Raw genomic sequence first — 24,887 nt, 5'->3', positions numbered from 1 at the left:
TACCAGCTTACAGATGGCACGGTGCTGTCACTGTGAAGCTCTTGAAATCAAAATACATGAAAAAAAAAACGTGCTTTGGATGTATTTAAACAACAACAAAATGCAACTATTATGCAAATATCACAAGTTTGCAAATATGACCTTTATGACACATCCAAACATGGCAACACTGAGTCAAGGGAGCTAATTTTAACTTTACAAGTATTCACAACACAAATATAAGTTAAAACCAATTTTGACTCTACTGGGTTTTGTTCAAGCTCTCACGACTAAAGCATTTTCCTCTGTTGTTAAAAGCATGATAATGATTATTTCTGTTGCTTATGAAGTGTTCTGCTCTCTCTAAAGAAACTATTTTTAGTTTCATACATTATTTGTGGTATCTTCATTGGTTACTTTTTTTGTTCTACTTAATTTCTATAAATAGGACATATGAAATAAAAGAACAACAACAATAGACTTGCAGGACATGTCCTAAAAGCAGAAGTCTGGACTAGATTTTCAGGAAGTTCCCAGACCAGCACTGATTGTCAAGGGCAAATACAGCCATCCTGCCTGCTGACTGCCTATTAATTTTCAGTTTCTAGTACAGTCATCTGTGGTTATCTTGGGTGGAGACGACTCTGCCCTGAGCTCTTAGAATCAGTTCTTCACTGATTTTGCTTTGCTGTTTCCCTGCTGGGCCACTTGAGCACACATACACCTTCAAAGGCTCCTCAACTGCTTTCCCTTAGCAGAACTCTGCTACTCAAAAGAGTTTAGGGCAGAGTGACCTGAAATGCTAAACATAAGAAATTCTGTAAATTTCAGCTTTAACATCACTGACTTACAGAAGCTGCTCTCTATATTGCAACTTTATGGGTTGGATTTGATGATCTTGAAGGTCTCTTCCAGCCTAGTGATTCTGTGATTAAATACATGGCCAGCAAGGGAAGACAGGTCACTCTAGCCAAAGCAGCTGCTGCTTTAAAACGAGCATTTGTCAGAGAAACTTACAAAATGGCATGGAAAATAAAGTAAAAATTCTACATATTAAGTGTGTTTGTATTAAATATTAGAAATAGTGAACTCACTTTTTAAAGTGTCCTTTATTTCTTAATGAACCTGATGCAGCAAGAAATGATTGTTTACCTTTATTCAGAACCATTCTTTTCTTCCTCATTTTTCTTCACCTCTGCAAAAGCAGCAGAGGTGCTGCTTTTTTACACAGTTCATAAAACTAGCTGTGTAAAATGTGATTTTCTTCTCTTCACCCAGAAATAAATCAAGCCACAGAACTTAGGGGGAGGAGAGAAAAAGTTTAGGAAGCTAAGAGGGTTTTTATTGTAGTTGATTTTGGTTTTAGCGAGAGGGAAAGCATTGAAATGAAAAGTACTGAGCAATTTCACTTCTCCTATCCTTTTTGAAACACAGGTTTAAGGCAAAAAATTCAGACATCTTATTGAAATTAATTCATATAATAATCTTCCAGCACCTCAGAATTATATACACCTGATTACGAAAAAAGACACAGATGAATTTGAGTGCTACAACTCACGCAAGTAATTCAACACATACAGAGTAGTTCTTAAAATTAGTTACTGCAATTTAATCACCATACAAAAATTAGTAATTCAACAGCAATGTTTTAATAAATTCAGGTCAGTTGGTACAGTGACTACATCTAACTACCTCAGTCCTAACCTCTGGAAAATCACCTCAATCACATTCCTCTCTAGCTCAGAGCCCTGAAATTCCAGTTGCAGCTGTTGAACACCCTTAACTGATGTGCTCTACAAGTTCTGTCCACAGAGGCACACACAGGCCTGCTCTGCTATTTCTAGTCTTACACAGGGATGCACTACACAACTGGAATTTAATAGTTTTATGTGTTTTTAAGACAATCAAGTACCTGAGAGCATTATGAGCATTTTCTTAGTCTAATCTTAGCCTTGGTTTTTTTAAACATAAATTTCTGAAAGTATAACAAATCCCCTTAATTTTGTTTAAAAATTATGAGCACTGTTCTGACTACGAAAATGTCAGATTGAATGGATCTAGGGAAAAATGCCTTTACCCATGGCAGGGTAGGAACAGCCTAGATGATTCCTGCCAACCCAATCCATTCTGTGATTCTATGAAAATGATGAAATACATTTGGCATAATTTCTCTATGAAATATTAAACAAGTGCCACTTGAGTGCCAGCTTTTGTTTTTTGTTTATTGCAAAGAGCAGAAGAGAACACATGAGTCCTTAAGTGAGTGCAATCAGTCTGCAGACATCCTACCTAAAACAATGCCCAAGAATTCCTTGATGTTTGTCTTATAACATGAAACTGTGAGAAACATTCTGCAGCTGAGAGGATTGTTACTTTCCAGGCTACAAATGCAAGCACCATAGAAGTAAAGAGGACTGAAGCATATTTCAGCAATGAAATAAAATAAAAACACCACACCACTTCAAATTAAGCAGATCTGCTTCCACCCTACTTCTGTGAGCACTCACTAATGGAAAAACTTTTGTATTACCTGACTTATACATGACTTTGACAGCCTATCATGTGAAAATTCTTTAACAGATTAAGTGTCAAACAAAACAAATTGCCTTCATAAAATGGAAATTTTTCAGTGGATAAAAATTCTAGCAAGGCCCTGCTAGGTGGAGCTCTTCTAAATAGATCTACGAGTGTTGGTCTAAGGTCTTTTTTACAACAGTGACAACCCTGTGTTTTGGAGAAACACACATTTTAAGAACATTGAATTGTGCTAGCTCCACAGGTTAGGCAGCAAAATTACTTAACTGTGCCTAGAAAATAACACTTCGTGTTCCTAGCTTTTGAACACAATAAAAACCAGCAATATCACCAACTGCTAAAATTGTGTGTACCCAGAGCATTGTGGTCTTGTGGATGAAAATAGTAGAAAAAATAACCTTGGGAAACTAGCTGTGCTATTGTGAGATCAGACTGGTAAATTTTCCCTTAAGTCCCAGTGATTTACCATTTATTCTTTATATTCTGTGACATACAACTTTTCCCATCACACTTGCTATGTCTTCTGCATTTGTTTTCTTTTTTATTAAGCAGGTTGGGCGATAGAGGAGCGCTAACCCAAGGAAATTGAACAGCATTTTCAGAATTTCTAATCAAGAGGCACATTAGTAACTCGGTATCTAAAAACAATCTCAAATGAGACATAATTAGTATTCTTTTCTATTTTAAAAAGCATTGAGATGGAAAATTACAAAACTTCTGTATTGACCATCTCCTAAAAACCACACACACAAGTGCACAGGCACACACAAACACAGAGAAAAGGTTAATTCCCCACAGCCCTGTAGAAGACATGCTAGTTGTCTGGGGTTTTGTATGGACAGCAAAGTTTGACAGCAGCAAAGAAATTGCTTAGACTTACTTCCAGGAAGGATGAGTAAGAGATTATTTTGTAATGTTTCCTTACTAGTCTGCTCCTGTTTGCATAAATAAAAAGGTCTTCTCAAAAGTACTCTGACCAGCCCTACAAAAAGGAAGTAAGTAGCTGGATATAATTAGATGACAGAGCAAAGAGTCTTCTGGCCTGATTCTATAATGCAAATGAAATAGTATTTGGATATAAGAAAAAATATGACCTCTAAAGTGATCAATGTGCACACACCAGATCCAAGAGCATCAGCCTTGCTGGATGGCTCAGATCTACACCTTCAGTTCAAAAGATGCTGCTTAAGAATTGCAAAAAATTCCTGTCAAAAGTGAAGTCCTCACATGTCTGAGAGAAGGGCTTACTTCAGATTTTTTTTTACTATTGTAGTGGTTCAACTATTATGCTTGTGCATTTCTGATAAGGAGTTTCTCCCTTCTGCTTGCACAATATACTTAACTGGAGAATTCAGTATTTGAAATTACATGTTGACTTCAATGAGGGCCTGGATAAAAGCTTCTCTACATATCCTTTGCAAAGAAAAACAGATTCAAGAGGAATTTATTAAAATGTTCTTTCCTTGAAATGAGAAGTTTTACTTGCATAACTTCACAAGCTGAGCTTTGCTCGAGCTGATCAGCAGCAAATATACTGGCTTCAAAATTGGATTGCAATACATAAATTTGAATCTGAACATATTTGAACTGGGAATCTCTTAGCCAAGGATTCACATTTTTTCTTTATCTATTTCTTTACTACAGTTTTGCTTTGATGTTGTAAAATCTCTGCAGACAGCAGGTTTAGCACAGTAAATAAAAAAAATTAGTTAAGCTTACACCTGTGCAAGGCAAGGACTGCTAAACAATACCTCTTCCACTGTCCATACACAACATAGACATATAATAGACATATACTGCCTATATTATATCAGCAACAAAAGTAAGGCTGATATTTTTAGCAATGTGTGTGGTACAGGATCCTCTCAGAAATTCTCAAATGTAATTTTACAGACTCAGCAGCCAGAGCTACTTCAATGGGAACAGTCTGACCAGTGAGGAGTGGTCAGGTGATTCCCACAGGGGAGAGCAAGAGCACATCTGAGAAAATAAACTCAGACAAAATCAGATACTATTTACAATGATAAAGGTATGAGCATATATGTGTATATTTATAAATCAAAGGTATAAGCATTTTGAAAACTAGTACCAATGTTAAATTTTTCAATGGCAGGAAAAACAACTAGGAATTGATAGACAAAAATGCAGATAGCATGAACTCATATTTGTATTTCCTTTAATAGAAACACTTTGAAGTTGTTCAATGTATAAATAGGCATTCAAAGGAAAGGGAGTTAAATAACTGGCTCAGTATTCATGGCCAAGAGTCTTTAAGATGCATATCAACATACACAGGTGTCTGTATGCTCTTCTCCATCTACATTTATTTCAACACATCTGCACACTGGTGGCAGACAGACACAAGGCTGGGTGGGTATGAAAGTCACACAGTAATCAGGGGAAGAGAAAGCACTTCTGAAAGAAAATATAAAACACAAATGGGAGACTGAGGAATACATAAGGAATACATTTTTCAGATACTTTTAAATGGCTCTTACACTGTCCTTCATGGGATAAAAAAAAACCAAACAAACAAACAAGCAAGCAAAAACAAAGGCAGAAGACCCTTTTAAATGTGGAAGAAAAAGTGGTTGCACTAATAGTAACTAAAGAAAACCAAGGTAAAAGAGGTGAAACACTGAACCGTGTAGACGCAACACTTGGTATAGCCTAGCAACAACAAAAGTAACAATTTTAGCCCAGATAAGGACCTTGTTCCACAGAAAGAAAAAACTCCAAGGCAAAGTGTAAACAACTGTGCCTGAGGTAAAATATTAACTTCAGGGTTTATAAACTTAGTGTGTGAATGACTGTTAGAAGCCTCATCCACAGCTTGCCACGCCATTAGATTTAAGCTGAACACGACTGCTGAGCAAGAGCCAGTCTGCAGGAGTTGAGAGCACCTTGATTTCATTGCACTTTGATATCTTTACTGACAAACCAAAGCATTAGTGGAAGCTTTCACTTAATTTTGTTTCATTTCAAGTCTAATTTGGATGTTCCTGCAGTGTTTCCATTACAATGCAGCACAATGAGGGACACAAGTAAGAAATGACCCCAATGTAGACCAAAACACAGAAAGCAGCTCAGGAAGGCATACAGCCCCTAGGACAGAAGCAGACTGGATTTCATTCTCTATTCAAGCAAGTGTCCCATGAGACCTAGATACATCCTATTAGAGAAAATAAAGCAATTCTCAAGTACACGTTGAATTGCTGTTAAAAAACCAACAACTAAAATCAGAAATGGATCCAAGATATTCAGCAGTACCTGCAAACATGCCATTTTACCAAAGGCATTAGTAATCTATGGACTTTCATTTTAATGAGTTTTATGCCATGTACTTAAGATTCTATTTTCAAGGCAACAGTAATAAGCAAAAAAGTCTCATTCACACACTGGGAATGTCTTAAGTGGCCTTAGAGCAAAAGCCCCTCTTAAGGTCAACTCTAACAACAAACAAATACATAAATCAAGTATCAAAACATTGGTTCTGTTCCTTCATTCACAGAACCTGTAAAACCACTATTTGGTACAGTACAGAGAATTAACCATCAACATCCTGCAGGAGAACATTACGATAGAAAAACCCCTGAATTCCAAAGTGAAATGAAATGAAATGAAAATGCCTAGCACACAAGTTTCCCAAGAATAATAAAATACAACAATCTAGTCACAGTAATGCAGCGACCTATTCCTTGAGGCAAATAAAACAAAATTCTAATTGACATGAGTGTGAACAGATAGAAGAAAATAGAATGAGGAATGGCTGCTCTTACTAAGCTCCACTGCCAGGTGGATTTATTGAGTGCTTAAGACACTTGTGAATTTGTGAACTCAACAACTCATCTACCACAGTCACCAGTTTTCCCCCTCACTTCAGAGGGGCAAAATACAAACCCTACTTATAGTTTCATAGATAGGCTGATTCTTGCATAACACCCCTATAAGACATTTTCTGCCCATGGATAAGAATGAGCTTGGAAAGTCAAAAAAATAAATTTCCAGAGAAGAATTGTAGCTTAAACACTATAATCTCAAATGAGGCATGAACAGCCAGCTTCATAAAAAATATCTTATTTTCCAAGTGCTACCACCACCCCACAAAAACACAGTCACTACTACAGACCCACAGTTTAGCTTGTGTAGCAGAAATAAATCATAATTAATAGTTAATTATGAGTATAATAGGATTCAGTGAGCTCTTGCCAAGTAAAGCATTACATTGTTTCATTCCCTCATGTCTCTGGATCCAGTGCAGGATGGGATTCAGAGGGAGAGGGAACAGTCATAGAGTCCAGCTGTACCTCAGAGAAGTAAATTTCCTTTCTGCTGAAGGATGCAGGGCAGCTCTGCAAAGCCACTGATGCTCTCCCTTTTTGTGTGTTGGAGGGAGGGCACAACAGGGCCATAACTCCAGCAAGTTCACAGCTGCATATGTGCGAGAGCTTTTACAGGCAGAAGACAGGAGAACAAACTCAGAAACTTATCAGATACCTTTTTGCACACAGCCTGATCAGTCAGCAGAGGCACCATCTCCCTTTGCCTATTATCAGCCATGGAGCTGGACCAAGCTCAGCAGCCAACACTGCATGGCACACACACAGCCCCATCACCAAACACTGCATGGCACACACACAGCCCCACCACCAAACACTGCATGGCACACACACAGATCCATCACCAAACACTGCATGGCACACACACAGCCCCATCACCAAACACTGCATGGCACACACACAGACACACACACAGCTCCCATCACCAAACACTGCATGGCACACACACAGACACACACACAGCTCCCATCACCAAACACTGCATGGCACACACACAGACACACACACAGCCCCATCACCAAACACTGCATGGCACACACACAGCCCCATCACCAAACACTGCATGACACACACACAGCCCCATCACCAAACACTGCAGGGCACACACACAGCCCCATCACCAAACACTGCAGGGCACACACACAGACACACACACAGCCCCATCACCAAACACTGCATGGCACACACACAGCCCCATCACCAAACACTGCATGACACACACACACAGCCCCATCACCAAACACTGCATGGCACACACACAGAGCCCATCACCAAACATTGCAGGGCACAGACACAGACACATCACCAAACACTGCATGGCACACACACAGCCCCATCACCAAACACTGCAGGGCACACACACAGACCACATCACCAAGCTGGCACAGGTGGCCCAGGGGCAGAGACTCTCTGTGCTGTGTGCAAGTGGCAGTGCTGCTTTTGGAGACAGCCTTATACCCAAAAGCAGGTTCCTTTGCAGAAGGCAGTCAGTGATACCAAGTCAAAAATCCTGCCCAGAACTCGATGCTGCACTTGTCTGAGGCCAGCACTGATGCTGTGGGGGAACAGGGTAGCAGAGTGTTTCTCCACCTCTTTGGTCATAACCAAAGTGCCAGCTTGGGCTTCAGTACCAAACATGACAGCAGAGCCTGTGGCACCCGGGGCTGCGAGCTGAGAGCTGCAAGACCATAGCAACCACCAGTGCATCCATGCTGTAACCTCCAGTTAACTGGAAAATTACCTGTAATTTTAAAATTTCTATTATACTTTTAAAAGAATCTTTTAATAAATCTTTAAATAACAAGTCTTAGGAGCCTGAATTTTGAGTTACTCTTAGATTTCTCATGTAAAAGTCTCAGAGACTGTGAAAGGACAGCAGGCTGAACCGTGCATCTAAGCAACGTGCATAAGAGGGAACAACACAGTCTTACCTGACAGATAAGCAAATTGTTTCTTTAATTGGTCCTGAATATCTGCAGCATAGAGGGGAATGATATCCTGATGCATGATTTCATCTGTGAAGAGAAAAAAAATTGCATTGCAAAGTCATTTAATGCAAAATTTCACAGCACACATTAAAAAACACATCCCTACAACACAAAAGCTCAGAAAACTGTCTAACTTCTGAAAAATACGTGAAAATCTCTGGAGTCTTTCACGTGTTTGCCAAGGGCAAACTTTTCTTTGAATAGCACACATATAAAAGAGGAATTTACATTTACTGACATTTAGAAGCAGTAGAGAGCTGCCACTGAACAAAACACTGTAGAACTAATATTCCTCAGGAACGATGGTAAACAGCGGGATTTTTATGTATTAAATTCAATTTTTATTAAAATCTTCTCAATCAAACAAAACCAAGAAACTTATGATTTCTCTAGCCTGTCATCTAGATTCAAATATTCCAAAAAAACCAGCATTAAATAAGATGGGTTGAATTGGCTTGAAAGTACATCCTCCCCTTGAAAGCACACAAACACACTCTACCTCCACCCTGAAAAGCAGTAGTTAAGCTTTTTGTCTCAGCCCTTCCACTTCAGCTTTGTGACAACCATTCTGCTTTCCCAACCCATGGTTTTCTGTCCCAGTGTTTCAGCAGAGGCATTTCCCACAGCATGTTCCCAGAAGTCAAGCAGAAGCCCAAGTTTCGCAGATTGTGACAAAGATTGCATGACACAGTTGCTAGTTGCTTCATTCATAAACTAAGATCTCATTTTTTACAAGGAAACAAGAAGTTTTACTCTTTTGCAATTCCTAAAAAATAATTCTTCCACATATTAGCCTCATGGAATAGTACAGAAGAGACAACATAGCTTTTTCTTTAATTGGCTATGAACATTTCTTTTAATCTGACATTGTACTGACATTGAAGTTTTGGGTTTTAATGTACATCGAAAGAACGAATGTCATGTGAATTGAATGCCATTAAGACAGGTTTTGACACTCAGAGCTCTGAATATGCACAGGAAAAGTAAGTAAAAACCTAAAACTGATGTAAGGATAAGTGTCACCAGCACTGAAGTGCAAGATCAAGTAGAGCCCTGGTCCTCAAGGACTTGCTGTCACTGAGGCCTTTCAAATGCTAGATCGTGAGCAGACAGACACTTCTATGAGCAATTCTCACATCTGTAAAATTCTGAGAACTGCAATTATTTGAGAATAGCAAAAAAGCCACTTTCAGTTACTTCTTCCACAGTAACTGTGGAAGAACTTATGCTGTGAAACAGAACTTCTCTGTTCTCTGTGGTCCCGTTAGGCAGAGGAAGACCCATGACCACTTTCAAGGTCACACACTGATCAGAGCTATTTTCCTGCATCCGGCAAACAGCTGCCTGATCAGAAGACCTCTGCATACCATGCTGTCAAATCCATAAGTGGATACTTTAATTGTCAAGTCATATTTCACCCAGACCTTCAGTTATGTCACCATTTCAATGCTCTCAACAGAACACTGAACACAGATGTTTCAAAACTCCAATCTCAGATGGCCAAGTAATTTCCAGAAGAGGAATACCCCACTTCCCCAAAGGAAAAAGGATTTTAGAGTTTATTTTTGGTGTCAGTGCCTTATGATACAAGGAGCCCTCCTGCAGCAGTGTTTAAAAAACTACACAGCCCTGATTCTTGCAAACCAACACCTGCAAGTGGACCCATTAACCTGAATATAAACTCTTGGATTAATGCAATTTTTTTGGTGGGAGATCAGAAAATAACATCATCAGTCTATAAACTGCCATTCTGGCTCAAGTCACAGGCAGACATCATTTTAATTGCTGCATAGCATGGCATGTAGTAAAATAGCTGAATTTTGCATATGTAAGTAAATACATGACACATTACACTCTTGGAGGCAGGACATTCCCAAGGAAGAGAAACTATTTATGTATCATTACAAAAAGATCACTATTTCCCCATGCAGCCCTGTGATGAATCCTACTGTGCCAGGTGAATACCCAAGACTAGATTTGATTGCTCCAGTGTTCCCTCTGACAGGAGCAGCAGCTTTTGCCACCTGCACAGATCAGTCCCACAACACTGGTCAAATACTGCTTCACTGAAAAGACAGTCTCTTCCTGCCCCTGGTTTTAAACTCAGTTTAAACTCAAAGGTGAGAGCCTGTCTGTTGGCAACTGGAGGAGCAGCATGGTGTGTCCACTGACAGACATCAAACTGCTCTTCCTGCTGCACTCCCTTCCACCAAAGCCATCTCATCTTGCTCTTGCTGATTTGGTTTCAAGACATACTTCTAAAAGCCAAGTATGCACTAAGATCAGAGCTGACTTTCAATAATTTGAAACAACCAAGATAAAAAATAGCAGCACAAAAAAAGTGCAAGGAAATGCAACTCTTGGAATTGCCAAACTGGTCACATCCAGCAGCTCGACAGGATACACTTGAACCCAGTATTACCACCCAGAGATTTAGCCAGAAATCCCTCTTCAGTATGTTTTCCTTCAGAGGAGATGCAATTGTAAAGACTCATTGCTCTGGAGCGTTTCTGTGACTTTTAGCATCCCTCTGGAAAAAGAGAGCTCATCATAGTTTGTTTGGGGTTCAATCTGATTTCACTTCAAGGTCGTCCATCATTACTTCAAAATGCTGTTTCTCTAAAAGGATAAGGCAACAAAAGGCACACATGCTAAATAAGACTGTGAGAGCACACACTCCTTACTTTCAAGGCCTTTGGGGAAATATTTTCTTGGAAATATTCTTTAAATAGAGAACCTGCCACCTGCTACATTCTTTAGGGATCATTTCCATTCCAAAGCTAATTAAGTGCACATAAAAATACAGAATTACTGAAAATCTGCTCACTGTTTTGTAAGAAATTTTTATAGGATCAAATTTCACTTGTACTTGAATAGATTAAGATTCACACAGCCCATTATTTGCCCTGTTCTACCTTTTCTGCTTTACACAGTATTTTCAATGCAGAGACCTAAGTGTCTGTCTGTTTTACTGGACCCAAAATTAATTCCTGAAAAAAGCTGCTCATATCAAAACATGCTTGACTATCCTGTCTTTCCTGAGGAGCTCTCTTAAGAAGCTTAAAAGAAAGCCCCTGGGAATGATAGTGCAATAGTGCATCTGGTATTTTAGGTGAAAATAAATAGTAAAATAAGGTTCTTTAAAGTCAGTACTGCTTTTTTATTACTAGTTTTAAAACCCTAGCACATAAAAAAGCTGAGAATGTGCAAAGATTATTTTTTTAAGCTGACAACTGGAGGTTCTTAAAAAAAAAACCTCACATTATCTAGTATTCAAATTATGAGTGTCAGAGAGGGCAGAAGTGTCATCTTACTATCATAAAGGAATCAGTTAAATATATGGTTCTTATTACAAAAAGTCTTGCTCACTAAAAATATGAACCACAATCTTGCAGATGTATCATCTTCTAATTCAATTTAAATCTTGCTTTGATAGTCCTGTCTCAATGATAAAGGATGATGGCTTGGAGAGACTTGACCCCATCCCATCAGAAGCACCTGACTGCATTTCAGATGAAACAGGATGGCAGATTTAAGCACGAGGGCACAAAGATAACTTGTGCTTGGATTACCTGGTGCCAGCAAGCCCTGAAGAACTTGGGATCTGAGAAAACAATCAATGCCACTGCAGTCAAGAACTTCCCTTATTGATAAAAAGCTCCTCTTTCTTTTCTGATCAAACTAAAACTCATCATCATTTGTAGTTTGTCTGATATGCTGAAGTAAAACCATTTTCACAGAAGACAACATTTGAGTGGACTCTGAACTGATTGTACCCACATTACACACAAGGAAGTCTCCCAACTTGTGAGGCACTTGTGAGCCTCCTGTAACCAGTTTAATAAAATTCCCAGCAAGCCAGCTGGAATTACACCACCCTTTGAGTAGTTCTGCAGGAAATTCGATGGCCATTACTTTTTACTGACTTGAAAGCTGATCTATTTGTACACATCCGGACACAGTTATGCCTTTCAGCACAGATCCCAGGAGCACAGCTGAAATCAAATGACAAATAATTTTTCTTCCTCCTCTTTCTTTCTGAGTCTGCAAAATTTTTATGAAAACTTATCTACAGCTTCTCTGTGAAATCCATGCCTCAATTTCAAGAAATATTGTATTTTCCTTAACCAGTTTTGCTTTGCTTCTCCTCTGGAACAGCTTATCCACCCCAAGAGTTGAATGCCTTTTATGAAGGGGGTCTTCATTTGAAAAATCTCTTCATTAAACCACCCTCCCATCTGGTAATTATAAATGCAAGATAATGACTTTCAGAGCAGTCCCTTCATCTCTCTCAGCCCCAAGGCAAATCTTTCATTTCCTCATTCCTCCCTCTTCATCTTCACCCCCCCGACCACCACTAGTAACAGTCAGCTCCTTTGTGAAGCCCCCCCAAGCAGGGAAGAACCAGAGCAGCAGAACTGATGCACAGAAGCCCTCTTCTACTCTAAGCCACCTAAAACTGATGAACTGATCAAGATGCCAAGTGAGCTTTCCAGCTTTAAAACTGAATTTTAAAAATCACTGCTGATTAGTGACAATGCCTGCAAGCTCAGTGCTTGGTATGCTCAGGCACAACAGCTGCAGATGAGGCTCCTCAGGTCCTCATGCTATTTACAGCCACACTGGGCTGATGACAGGAATTTCTGCAAGTGTTCATTAACTAAGATTTCAAATCTCACCATTTCAAAATACCTTCAGGAAAAGTTCATTTTGATTTCATTTGACTACACCATTGTTAAAATGATGGACCAGGAAAAGTGAGCGAATAAATTCAGAAATTTTCATGCAAAACACAGTTGTCTGTTAAAGTACAGTCAGGAAGGGAATTTTCACCAGGACAAAACAGTGCTTTTGCAACTTGTTTGTTTCTGGTGAACTAAAACATCCTAAGCAAGCAGAAATGCAAGTTCTTTGCTTCTACCAGCATCCCAGTAGCTGACACAAAGAAATATAAAACAGACTAGTGCTCCAAACAGCTTCATATGGCATTAAGTGTCCAATAGACATTTTTAATTACATAGTTACATAAGAATTTGACTTTTAAGAGCTTTACAGACTACAGCTAAGCTCTATCTCCCATTTCCTCTCCTAGTTAGAAAAGACTATTTCCTCTCAAAAGCCCTGGTTTGTAAAGCAGATCCTTAAGCTGAGATACCTTTACTTTTATTTCTACTTTACTTTTAAGAGAATCAATGTTAATGGAATACAAGTTCCATTTCCACAGCATTGCTAAAATCTGGGCATTTTCTAAGACTGACTGGCCTATTGTCACAATATGCAGAGAACAACACTACTATATACCCAGTGCTCCAACAGGCTAGGGTGGAATCCCATGCATCTCCAGTGTTAAGTGGGGTAATCACATATCCTCTAAACAGAGAGAGATATAGCTCTCCCAGGATTTTCCTGGGAAGCTGTGAAAAAGCCCAGAGAAAAGAATGAGAAACAATTCTTATCTTCACTTGCTGCACCTGTTGTTGTGCACATGTGGAACATGTTATGGAGATTTGTTTGCCAAAGGGTGATTTCTCAACTGGCCACTGGTGATGGTGTTTGGATGTGATTGACCAGTCTGGTCAAAGCTGTATCAGACTGTCTGCAAGGGCAATGGGTTTTTTCTTAACAGTATAATATGGTATAGTATAGTACAGTACAATAAAGAAATTGATCAGCCTTCTGCAATTATGGAGTCAATGCTAATTATTCCCCATTTAGGGGCCCTCTGCTACGATAGTTAAGTAAGGATCTATTTAAGTCAAGACTTGGAAGTGGTACTGCCAAAGAAAATCTAAACTCTTTGGAACAATATTCCCTGTATTATAAGCTCAGGCACAGCAGACACAGGCACTTATTGTTTGGACCTTGTTTTAAATGTCTAGTGCATCAGAAAACATGACAGATTCTTCACAAAATCCAGAAATTATATTTCTGCAGCACTGCTCATACTTCCTAAATTTTGGTAATATTTAAATTATTTCACTGAAATGAAACTAGATAATTCTGCTTCATCGATCATATCTGAAAAGCACCACAACTACTTCAAGACACGCAAACTAATCCCCAAAGGTTACAACTCCAGAATTTTAATATGAGAGGCAGGAACTTGTCATTGGTTAAAGAACAAAAAATAAAACCCAACATCTTTGTACAGAAACCTACTGAACCCACTGCTTTACTCAGGTAATTTCTGCAATCACAATATCCACCTGTTTCCTCTTTGGGATCACAGAGTTGGGGATTTGGCACAAGACTACCTAGAAAACTATGAGAATGATGGTTTGATTTCAGGTAGGGAGATTAAACATTGATCCTGCCATTAAAAAAAGAAGTTTTGAGGTATGCAGCAAATGCAATGTTGTTGGCTTTGCCAAAAATGACAGGAGGTGTAACAGTTCCCATATTCTTGAGTCGAATTTTTAAATACCTGCTCAAAAGCAGGTATTCCACTTAAGGAGCCAACCAAAATTTTGGTTTCTTTCAAACCCTAGTATTATTGGATTTGACTGCTTATTATACATGCCAAAGTATTTTAATTCTCTTTTTTCTTCCACCTCCCCTTTTGTGAAAGGCAACAAAGTTATTTGTCTTATTTTGCCAAAATAACATCCCCTCAAAGCACAAACATGAGAAGAAATACAACATCCTCCCTACCATGTATAATAGATGGATTCACAGGATACTATGAGTGTTAAATACTACAGCTTCTTCCTCCTCTGCTTCACCAGTCACACCTACTTGACACACTACACTGTAGTCCACAGCTTGTCAGGGATCACCTTTAAGTCTGGATATGGCTTACAAAAGAGACCAAACACTAGCTATCTGTAACCAGAAGAAAATGGTGTAATAATTAGAAAGTCAATCCAGGGATCAAACCCAAACTCTAGTATTTCTTTGTTCTTGAAGAAAATCCAAAGTAAGACAAAAGGGGAGAGGGGTGTGTCTTGCAATTTTGCAAGACATCTCAAAGCATTACAGCATCTAATCTGTTTTACCATGCTTCTGCTGCGTGCATGCCCATTCTGTTTTGGGGAGAAAGACACATTCTTTGTGCTATTTCAAGTCATAACAATTACTCTCTTTCCAAACCGAGAAGTAAGGGGAACCTAGAATCATGCCACACAGGCATATTAAAGCCTAGAATTGTATTAAGCACAAAATGGGCTTAGACATAAAGCAGCATCAGTGTCAGGTGTAGCTACTACCCAAATGGATAATTAACCTCACGCGTACAGCATGCTCTTACTATTGCAACAACAGTATCACTCTCTTCTTCCCAGGATGTCCTGAAGGAAGCCAAGCCTGTTGGTAAACCCTTTCCTTTCTTGCAGGATAGTTTCAGACTGCTAGGAACCACACTTAAATATTGCCAGAACTGCAGCATTGTTAACTTCCCAATACTGGAAATCATGCTGAATGTACAGAATAAAAATGTGTCTAATGTATTAAATGTACTTAGTCACCTACAAGCAGCAGATTTTGCAAAAAGCAAAGTTTTTTTTTTAATGGAGAAATAGTAGATAAAGACTGAGCAGTAGAGAATGTTCCCCTAGCCAGGACTCCGATGATAAGAAGGGAAATGACCCAGATGTGTCTCACTCAGTACTTTAGCAAGCAAGCCTCTATGGAATAACAAAGACATTCGGTTTTGCCAACTGCATTTTAGTAAGATTTAATGCTCTGAGAAAATTATTACCGGAATTTTGCTTTCTGAATACTAAAGCTCTGCAAAGAAGTGGAAGTCTTCCAAACAGAGAAAATGGAAAGATCAACTCTGAGCAGAAGAGCCACATGCAGGCTAAAGCACCCATCTTCAGTGAGCCTTAAGAACTAATGATTCAATCACTCAGCTTAAACACATATGCTGAAGTGGACATGTTTCAGAGAATTAAACTGGAGGTTTGTCTCCACCAAAACCACCCACTTTCAACTCCTCCTCTTCAGAAAAAATATGTATCTCAAAGCAGGCCCCAAAGCTTTAACTGAAAAGTCAACACACAGAGGACCAGCTGTATAAATATAAATATCTGGAATTCTACTACACAGAATGCTATTTTTCTGTGCTATTTTGGAAGCATGGTAAGATTTTAAACATTGAGTAATTTTTGTTTGTTCAAAAAACAAAAACCAAACACTTTTATAAAGCAGCAAAGTGGTAAAATCTTATTGCTTATTGTACACATCTATTCTGGAGGTAAATTATAGCAGGGCTAACAATTGTGAGGTTGCACAGAATGGGTTGGAAAAGATCTTCAAAGATCATCTGGTTCCAACCACACTGCTGTAGGCAGGGAGACCCCCTACTGGACCAGGCTGCTCAAGGCCCCATCCAAGCTGGCCTTGAACACTTCCAGGGTGGGGCATCCACGACTTCTCTGGGCAACCTGCTGCAGCGTCTCACCATCCTCATTGTAACAGTAATTTTCTTCTCTATGCCCCATCCAAGCCTACTCTCTTTCAATTTAAAACTGGTGCTCCGTGTCCAGTCATTGCAGAGCCTGGTAGTAAGGTCTTTCTTGACTGTTCAACACAGAGGACAGTGAGAATAACTTCCAAGAGACAATATATTATTTTATGGTATACATAAGTACAGTTTTTCATGTAAGCATACATCTATAAAATAATGTTTTGAAAGGGAATATATAAGTGTGAGAGAGAAAGAAGGACTAAGTGTTCACTAAGAGTCTTGTTTAGAGCTGTGTACTAGTTTTCAGCTAAAACATTTACTTTTAAACTTCCCAGTATTTGGGACTCTGATTACAGATTACTTCTAAAGAAGAGGTTGCTGAATTCATAACCCAACTGGCTGCCCCACCTTACCACACAGATGACAGAGTTGTTAATGAAGAGCTCTTGAAGCACTGTGGCTTTCTGTCTAATGCCACAAAAAAGACTAAATACATCATGCCTCTCTAAAGCACAGCAAATATGAACTACCTCAGGTAGTTAGAGGCAGGACATGGACACAGTTCAGTATCTCCCACAGGCAGCTACAGAATCATTTAGTGCAGTACAGTCAGCCCTGCTGAGACCTCTCCACTTACATTTTCTCCCTTCTGCTGACTGTAGGCACAAAAAATACTCCATACAAAGCTCAGGAGGTAGAGGAAAGAACAGTGCCAGGGAACGGGACAACCCTTCTGCCCACTTGGAGCAGAATGTTCCAACAGCTCTCCAGAAAGGAATCATGTCTGTCACACTGAACATGCCCACAAGAAGTGGTGGCAGTCAACAGATGAGAATCAAGCCTTGGCAGTTGCTAACAAAAGCCCTGCTCACTTATTTCTCAGTGATAAAATACAAATGAAAATACCCGATTTTAAACTTGGCAATTTACACATGGTTACACAGTCCTGGCATGGTTACACAGGCACCACCACGATTTGACACAAAACACTCTCTGGTTCTACTGGTTCACTGTCTCCCACAGTAATCAGTGGTTTCCTAAATCCACCCCTCCCCTCTCAGGGATGCAGATGAGGATGCACATAAAGAACAAAAGTTACTCAGGCTGATTACTCTACCCTTTCCATCTGATTATCATCATCTTTCTTAAACCTTTCATTCATTCCTCCCAAGCAGCATGCCTTTTAGTATTACCCCTGGTAGCACCAAGCACTGTTTGAGAAGCAGAGCACTCAGACTCACGTGTTTATAATTAATAATACTAACTAAAGATTAGTAAGAAGATGCACCCTTTAGTTAGAAGAGCCACCCTTTACATACCTGTTTTATTTAAATGTGACATTTCAAAAGCATTGGAAGGTTAGACACCAGTCCATGGTCTCAGAGTTCTGTCTCCTCTGCAATAGTCATGCATACCAAAAGCAGAAAACAGAACTGGGAATGTAGACTCAGGCACCAGAATAAGGACGCAATTTTTGCTTGTCCCTGTTCCACAAAACATGCTTTCATTTCGCAATGGACTGTGGCTGCACTATTAACAGCAAATAATATCTCTACTATTTCATTATCTCTTAACAGAAACAACATTTCTATAGAAAGCTCTGACTGAAGGAATTAAAGAAAAAATTCATTTTAGATCAACCCGCCTATACTAACAACTAGGGGATGCCAAACTGTATCCTGTGAAAGGATCCAGTTTTTCTCTGCCTCCAATAGGGATCAGGAGAAATTATGTATCTGATAGTCACACTAAATGCAGTGAGTTGAAAATTAAAACACTGTAAACCAGAAACAGCAGGACAGCTCTCTGCAACAGCAAATTCTCCCTGTAAGCTTTAGCAGCTGTTCCGATCACCATAATCACGGCATGAATGAATCCTGAGCAAAGTACCTTCCACGTAAAATACAGGAATAGAGTTTGTGGATACATATGGTGTACTGAGAGATACATCTGCAAATAAAATTATACACTGCAAATTTACACAAGGACAGAACACACACACCAATAAATTATATTTATACATGAATGCACACAAGCAGACTACAACTTTTGGCTCTGTACTAAAATACATCCTATTTTCCTCAGTAGGATAACGTTATCTGCCAAAGTTTCTGCCTGACCTGCAATCAAGCAACTAAGAAAATTTGAAATACTAGACACACCTGTGCATTTCTTCAGAAGCAGCCACAATTCAGCAATATCTTTGTAGAGCAAGGAGATCAGGCTTAAGGTCATGTTGCTTCTAATTGATTTAGAGCAAAATAGTTCCGTGGACAGTGACCTATTTATCTGTGAGCTCATCCTCAGTGCAAAATGAGAGCGCAAAACTCCATCTTTCACTCGAAGCCAAGCCACTGGGGGCACAATGCCTTTCTTCAAATTACATGCAGAGTAAGTGTGCCTGTCAGCAGGCTCAGAGGTCCTCAGAAGGGCTTGCTGGCTGCTGGCTACCACTTCTTGTCTTCCTGCATAAAGCGCTGGCACGCATTAGATGCAAGCTGTTTGCTTCAAATATGAACACATGCACGGTTCAAACATTACCAGCGTAAGAATGCATTAAAAAATTAATCCTAAGTGTGCCTTGTGAAAAAACCCTCCCTTTAAAAGCTCCAGTTCTAACAAACGATGGTACACTAAATCTAGTATTATCATCTTTTTCTACCACTCACTCCTACACCACACAGGGAAATTAACTGCCCTTTTCCCAATGAACCTTTGGCTAGAAAGCTCCCCAGAAATACAGTCAGCTTTTCCTTTTGGTAAGGGAATTCTCACGCACATGTCTTTGGTGGCACCAACCTGGGGTGTTTTCCTTGGTGGGAAACCCATCAAACACCTGTTCCCTATGAAAGAGCCTACCCTAAGGAGCAGGAGCTGACAAAAAGGCATTCTACTAATGTGACTTTGCAAGTGGAAATACACTGAAATCTTATAAGACAATGGAAAATAAGGCAACAAATGACAAAATAAACTAGAACAGAAGTATTCTTTCTGACATGAATGATGAGTGGACTTGCTTTACCTGATCCTTTAAAGTAACTGCCCAGTGGCAGACTACCTGTTAATTAATACACTTGAGATTAGTTATCAGCTATTCAGACTCACTAATAGTGAGAGTGAGCCAAGGAGTGCGAGTGACAGCAACAGCCATATGAAAACAAATGGATTGTTTTTCTTCACAGTGTTATAAGAGTCCTCTCCCAACAAGGGAGGTCAAGGAAAGAGGACAGCGAGGATAAAAAGCTTGAATTGATGGTTACATCTGTTCACAAAATCCCATTTGCAGATGGGAAAAAGATCCATTTCTGCATCGGCACTCCCAGCCACCAACCAATCCCATAAAAGCAAACCAAAACAAACCCAGGTCACTCACAGACCACACCAGAGGTTATTTTCTGAAGCACCCCACATCTGTGTTCCCACCACTCATCTGCCATGGGGCAGGAACTGTTGATAATCCCACACCAGTGAGATGTATTCTAACAAATCTACCATCTATACAAACAGTTCTATTAAATATTAATATCTATTAATGACTTTATTATGTGACCTGAAGAATATAATCATGGTAATTTATTTTCAATGCTGCTGTTTCATTTTGGGGTCGTTACGTTTTCTAGTAAGCCAAAACACAAGAATTTTTAAGCAATATCAGATGTTTTTAAATAAAGGTAGATTTAAAAGTGACGCTCCTTAGAAATATTTTACTTAACTATTCTGTATTTCAGAGTGATTAGCACATTAGATTGTACAGAGAGTTAAAAATTAGTGAATGAGTCGTCCCACCACTCCCACAAGTCATGTAAATACTCTCACATGTGAAAGCTGAGATGGAGCAGGTGACCTCTCTCAGATCAGGTAACAGCATCTGTTGCACTGTCAGACACAGGATCTATGTCTCGGCTCTAAGCCCAGACTCCCTCCTTCCCAGGACAGCCACCTAACCCGCTGGGTGGAGCGTGTTCCCAGATCACTCTCACGACTTGTACTCCTCAGACAAAGATCACAATTCACAGCATTTTTATTTCTGGCTGCTGCGCTACAGCTTGGCTCCAGGAAGAACAGTCTCAGATACCTGATCCAAGTACACACACTGATATTAACTTCTTACTTACCAGCACCAAGCTGGTCTCAAACAGTGGACAGAGAGTCCACTGCAATATGTTTGACTGACCAGATACTTCTGTCAGTGGTGGCATGGGCTTGGTGTCACCTGCAGCACAGCATGCAGGAAATAAAACCCTCATTATCTGATTGATAACAAATGATGATAAAGCAGGCACGGGAACACTTTCCAAACATTCAGAGAGAGGGAGAGGAAGTTTTACAGCCTTCCTTCAGAGATTAAAATCACGCAAAAGAGGAGCTACACCCTTCTCCAGATAGGAATCACTCCCATCTTGATTGACACAGTAAGATCCAGGAACCTGATACTTTGGCAAGCTGGCTACTTCCGTAAGAAAAAAGAAATACAAAACCAAAAAATCCTCCATGAATGTAAAAGAGGAAAAAACAATGACATGTATAACATGTTGGTTGCGCTTGTTCTCATTGTCAAGACAGAGAGGAACTACAAATCCTTGTATTAATCAACAATGACTGCTCCAGAGTCCCTTCACGTCGTACCCAACGTGGACGGCCACATTTTAACAGGCTTTTGCCTTCAGATTTCACAGCAGAGAAAACAGGGAAATCAGTCATTCAGGTGAAAACCTAATACTAGTTGAAAAACAATTTAATTTCTTGGATTAGAAGTCACCCTCCAGGCTCCCACCTTGATTACTCCTTCCTAGCCTTAAATCTCCACACACCACAGTTACATTTAATATAGAATCATGGAATGGCCTGGGTTGGAAGGGACCTAAAAGATCATCTAGTTCTAATCCTGTGCCATGGGACACTTTTCAACCAGGCTGTTCAGAGTTCCATTCAACCTGGCCCTGAACACCTCCAGGGAGTTTTTCCCCAGATTGATCAAGATGTAATAATGTCTGTGGCTAAGAGCACCAAAATAAAGCACTGTACGTTCCAATCCTGTTATCTTTCAATCTTGACCAACAAGGCACACCTTCACCTCCCTCTTTTAGAGACCAGTGTCTCGAGATTTAGCAACACATGTGAAGGAAAAGTACATACAGAGAGCTCAGTGTTTGCTGTGGAGGAGCCTTGGAACCTGCCCCCCCTCTCTGGAGGGACAGAAGCCCACAGAGTGTCTCTATGGAACTTGGTCTCAGATGCAGGGTTAAAAGGTGTTCAGGCAAAGGTGATTTTTCTTCCCTAGCAGTTCCATTCTGCACAGAAAGCTGGGCTGGTGGGCACCTGGGGAAACACTCTTCTGGTAAAAGAGGGTTCCAGCCAATAACCAAATAGCTCTTTGTGTTAGCACTCTATTCTGGACTGTGTGCACGGGAGAAATGTTTGCTCTGTGGTTATAATACCTGAATTCCTTGCCGTGCATTTCAGAGAAGAGCAGAAAGAAAGAACAAAGGCATTGAAGCATAAAACCTTTCCCTGGCTTTCATGATCCAGCTTAAAATAGAACCAGAGAGGAAAATTGTGCTATGTGGGCATGCATGTTAGCAAGAAGACTTTAGGGCAAATTTAAACTCTAATAAAGCACAAAGAAACAAGAGCCCTCCTGAGAAAATCCTGGTGGGCATGAGAGTATGTATTTATAAATGCAAAGAAATTAATTTCAACTCCACTCAAGCTCAGCACTCAGGTTATTTCTCCCTCCCACCTCAGCATGGATGTGAGTGACAGGCTCCAGCCTGCAGAATGGAGGAAAACACTGTGGGAGAAGCTGTTAAAGGATGGATGCAAAGTCAGTTGAGGTTAAAGACTCTGTTTTATGAAACCCAGAGAAGGAAGCTACGACTGTGGCTTAAATATACAAGATGTTCCAGCTGTTTGATAAAGCATGTGCAAGTGTGCAGCATAAGGGTGGCAAAAAAAAAAATGTTCATGGTAAAGGATATTAAGGTCTGTCAAATTCAAAATTAAAATACAATTATTAAACATATTTTTCCTTCTATACTTAGCAAAAAAGCACACCAATAAAATAATGTGGCATTCAGCATGACAAGAGCTATCCTCATAGGCTCATCCTTAGTATAATGCAAATGTACACTCTCTCAAAAAAAACCCTAGCAAAATACACCTCACATCTGCAGCTGCAGAATTTATAAATGTGTGGAGTATGGAGCAATTTGATGCATAATCTGCTGGCTTCTCATTTAGCATACTAGACTATTTAAAAGCTCCATTAATTTTCTTCTAATTCTTCTTGATGTTTTTTTCAAAGAATGGATGCAAAAGAGGTTTCCTTCTTTTTGAAGTCATCAAGTACTCAAGATTTATAATTCTGTCTGGTTTACATCAAAAGATTCCAAGGATTAAAATTAGTTTATACATCCATTATACACGTACACACACACAGACACATCTATGTTTGTATAAATCCATTCCACTAAGCATCTTGTTAAATCTTCACTCAGCAACAAAACTAATTTTGAAACTGCTTTGCCAATTTTTTAGCTTGGATGCTAAGCCATCAAAAAAGGTCCCTGCATGATATCCAAACTTAAATTTAAGCAAGTACAACCAATCAAAAATCATGGTCAGGAAACAACAATAAAAAATCCAATTACCACTTCCATCCATGAAGAAATACATTCTTTCAATTTAAAATGAGCATGCTGGAAAATAAAAATAGTTGCTGGAGCACCTTAAAATAAAAGGATGTTGTTCAATCAAAAAGCTGAACCCTGTACTATCTTTCCAAAAAGATAATGCCTGGAAAAAACACAAGGAAAGCTGCTGAGAAATTACATCTTAAAAGTAAACTTTGCACTGTAAGGCAAAAATAAACTTCAAAGTTTTGAAGATTACACATCCTTCACACCAGGTATCCAAGAAGTAAAACGAAAGGCAAAAGAACATGTCAGTAATTTTTAAGGCAGGGTAACACCTTACCAAGGATGGTACTTCTCTGGCCTCATGACTACCCTTAAGGGCTTTCCCCAAAGCCATTACAGAGCCTGGCCACTGAATGCAGTTATTACACATCTGTTCCAATTTCTAATTTTAAAATTACATCTTCCTGGTGTTCTGTGAACTGAATTTTAATCAGTTTATACTTTTTTATTTACATGTCCTTTCTAAACAAGCTCTCCTAATCATAGGCCTCTCCTTGGCTGGGCTGCAGGGTTTACCAAGGTTTCTTGTTTCAAAGACACACAAAAACTGGACTTTTTTCAGGATTAATTTAATCACACAGGAGTTAGTAGTAAGCACTTTATCCTGCAGTATTTAGTGACAGCTCCCTCTGTCCACAGCTGCAAAGCCAACAAAGAAATGGATGTGACCATTTTAACTCCACAAAGAGCAGCAGTACTCAGAGCAGCAGTGACAAAACAGAGATGCTGCTATCCAGGAGAAGAGCACCTCTGGCTTGGAGCTCAAGGTTTCTGCAGTGGTGTTCAAAATCCAGAGGTGGGAGATTGCAGTCTGATGACAACTGAAAACTGATTAAAGGTGGAGACCAAATCACTACTGAGCTTGGATAGAAGGCAGGACTGAAATTTGGAAATATCAAGAGGATGAGATCCATTTTTATACCACCAGTGGGATAAAAGAAGCAAATGAAGTAGGAAAAAAATGGATGTGGAGCTTAGTGGCATCAGAAAGGAGAACTCAACAGTGAGTAATAACAACAGAAACACATTATGAAAGCAGCACAGGAAAAGGAAAAACAGGTTTATTATGTATTCTGAAACACATATATTAGTAAGAATATTAATTCAGTAGGCAAGGAAAACCAACAGAGACCACTACAACCAATGAAGTGTTGTGCCACAATCACAAATATATTTACAGCCAAAGTATAAAATAAAACTTTGTCAGCAATAGGAAACCCTTTTTATGACTCTTAAAGTACACAGAATCTTTTTTTTTCCCCAGATGAACAAGACACTTGGGAAGCAGAAAAACTTTCAGGTCAAAAGTTGTGGAAGAACCGGTTCCAAAGAAAATATCATATGCTCCTGTAATACTGATGAGCACAGATAAAGGCTACAAAACTATTACAAAGGAAGGAAAGGAAAATTTGCAGAAATCATCATTTCCAAAAATCCATAA

General features: G+C 39.4%; 1 protein-coding gene across 3 annotated transcripts in view; it reads right to left on the bottom strand.

Moving 5' to 3' along the window:
- Positions 1–24,887, bottom strand: part of MCF2L (MCF.2 cell line derived transforming sequence like) — a 122,285-nt gene that overhangs the window by 58,014 nt on the left and 39,384 nt on the right. For all 3 annotated transcript variants that reach the window (XM_084201235.1, XM_084201240.1, XM_084201234.1), the window contains exon 2: positions 8,285–8,368. In XM_084201235.1, coding sequence (XP_084057361.1) covers positions 8,285–8,368 — 84 coding nt within the window. The remainder of the gene's footprint in view (positions 1–8,284; positions 8,369–24,887) is intronic.

The sequence above is a fragment of the Fringilla coelebs genome, assembly GCF_963513975.1.
Source record: "Fringilla coelebs genome assembly, chromosome: 2".
In the NCBI taxonomy this organism is placed as follows: Eukaryota; Metazoa; Chordata; class Aves; order Passeriformes; family Fringillidae; genus Fringilla; species Fringilla coelebs.
This window is presented reverse-complemented; position numbering and strand designations above follow the sequence as displayed.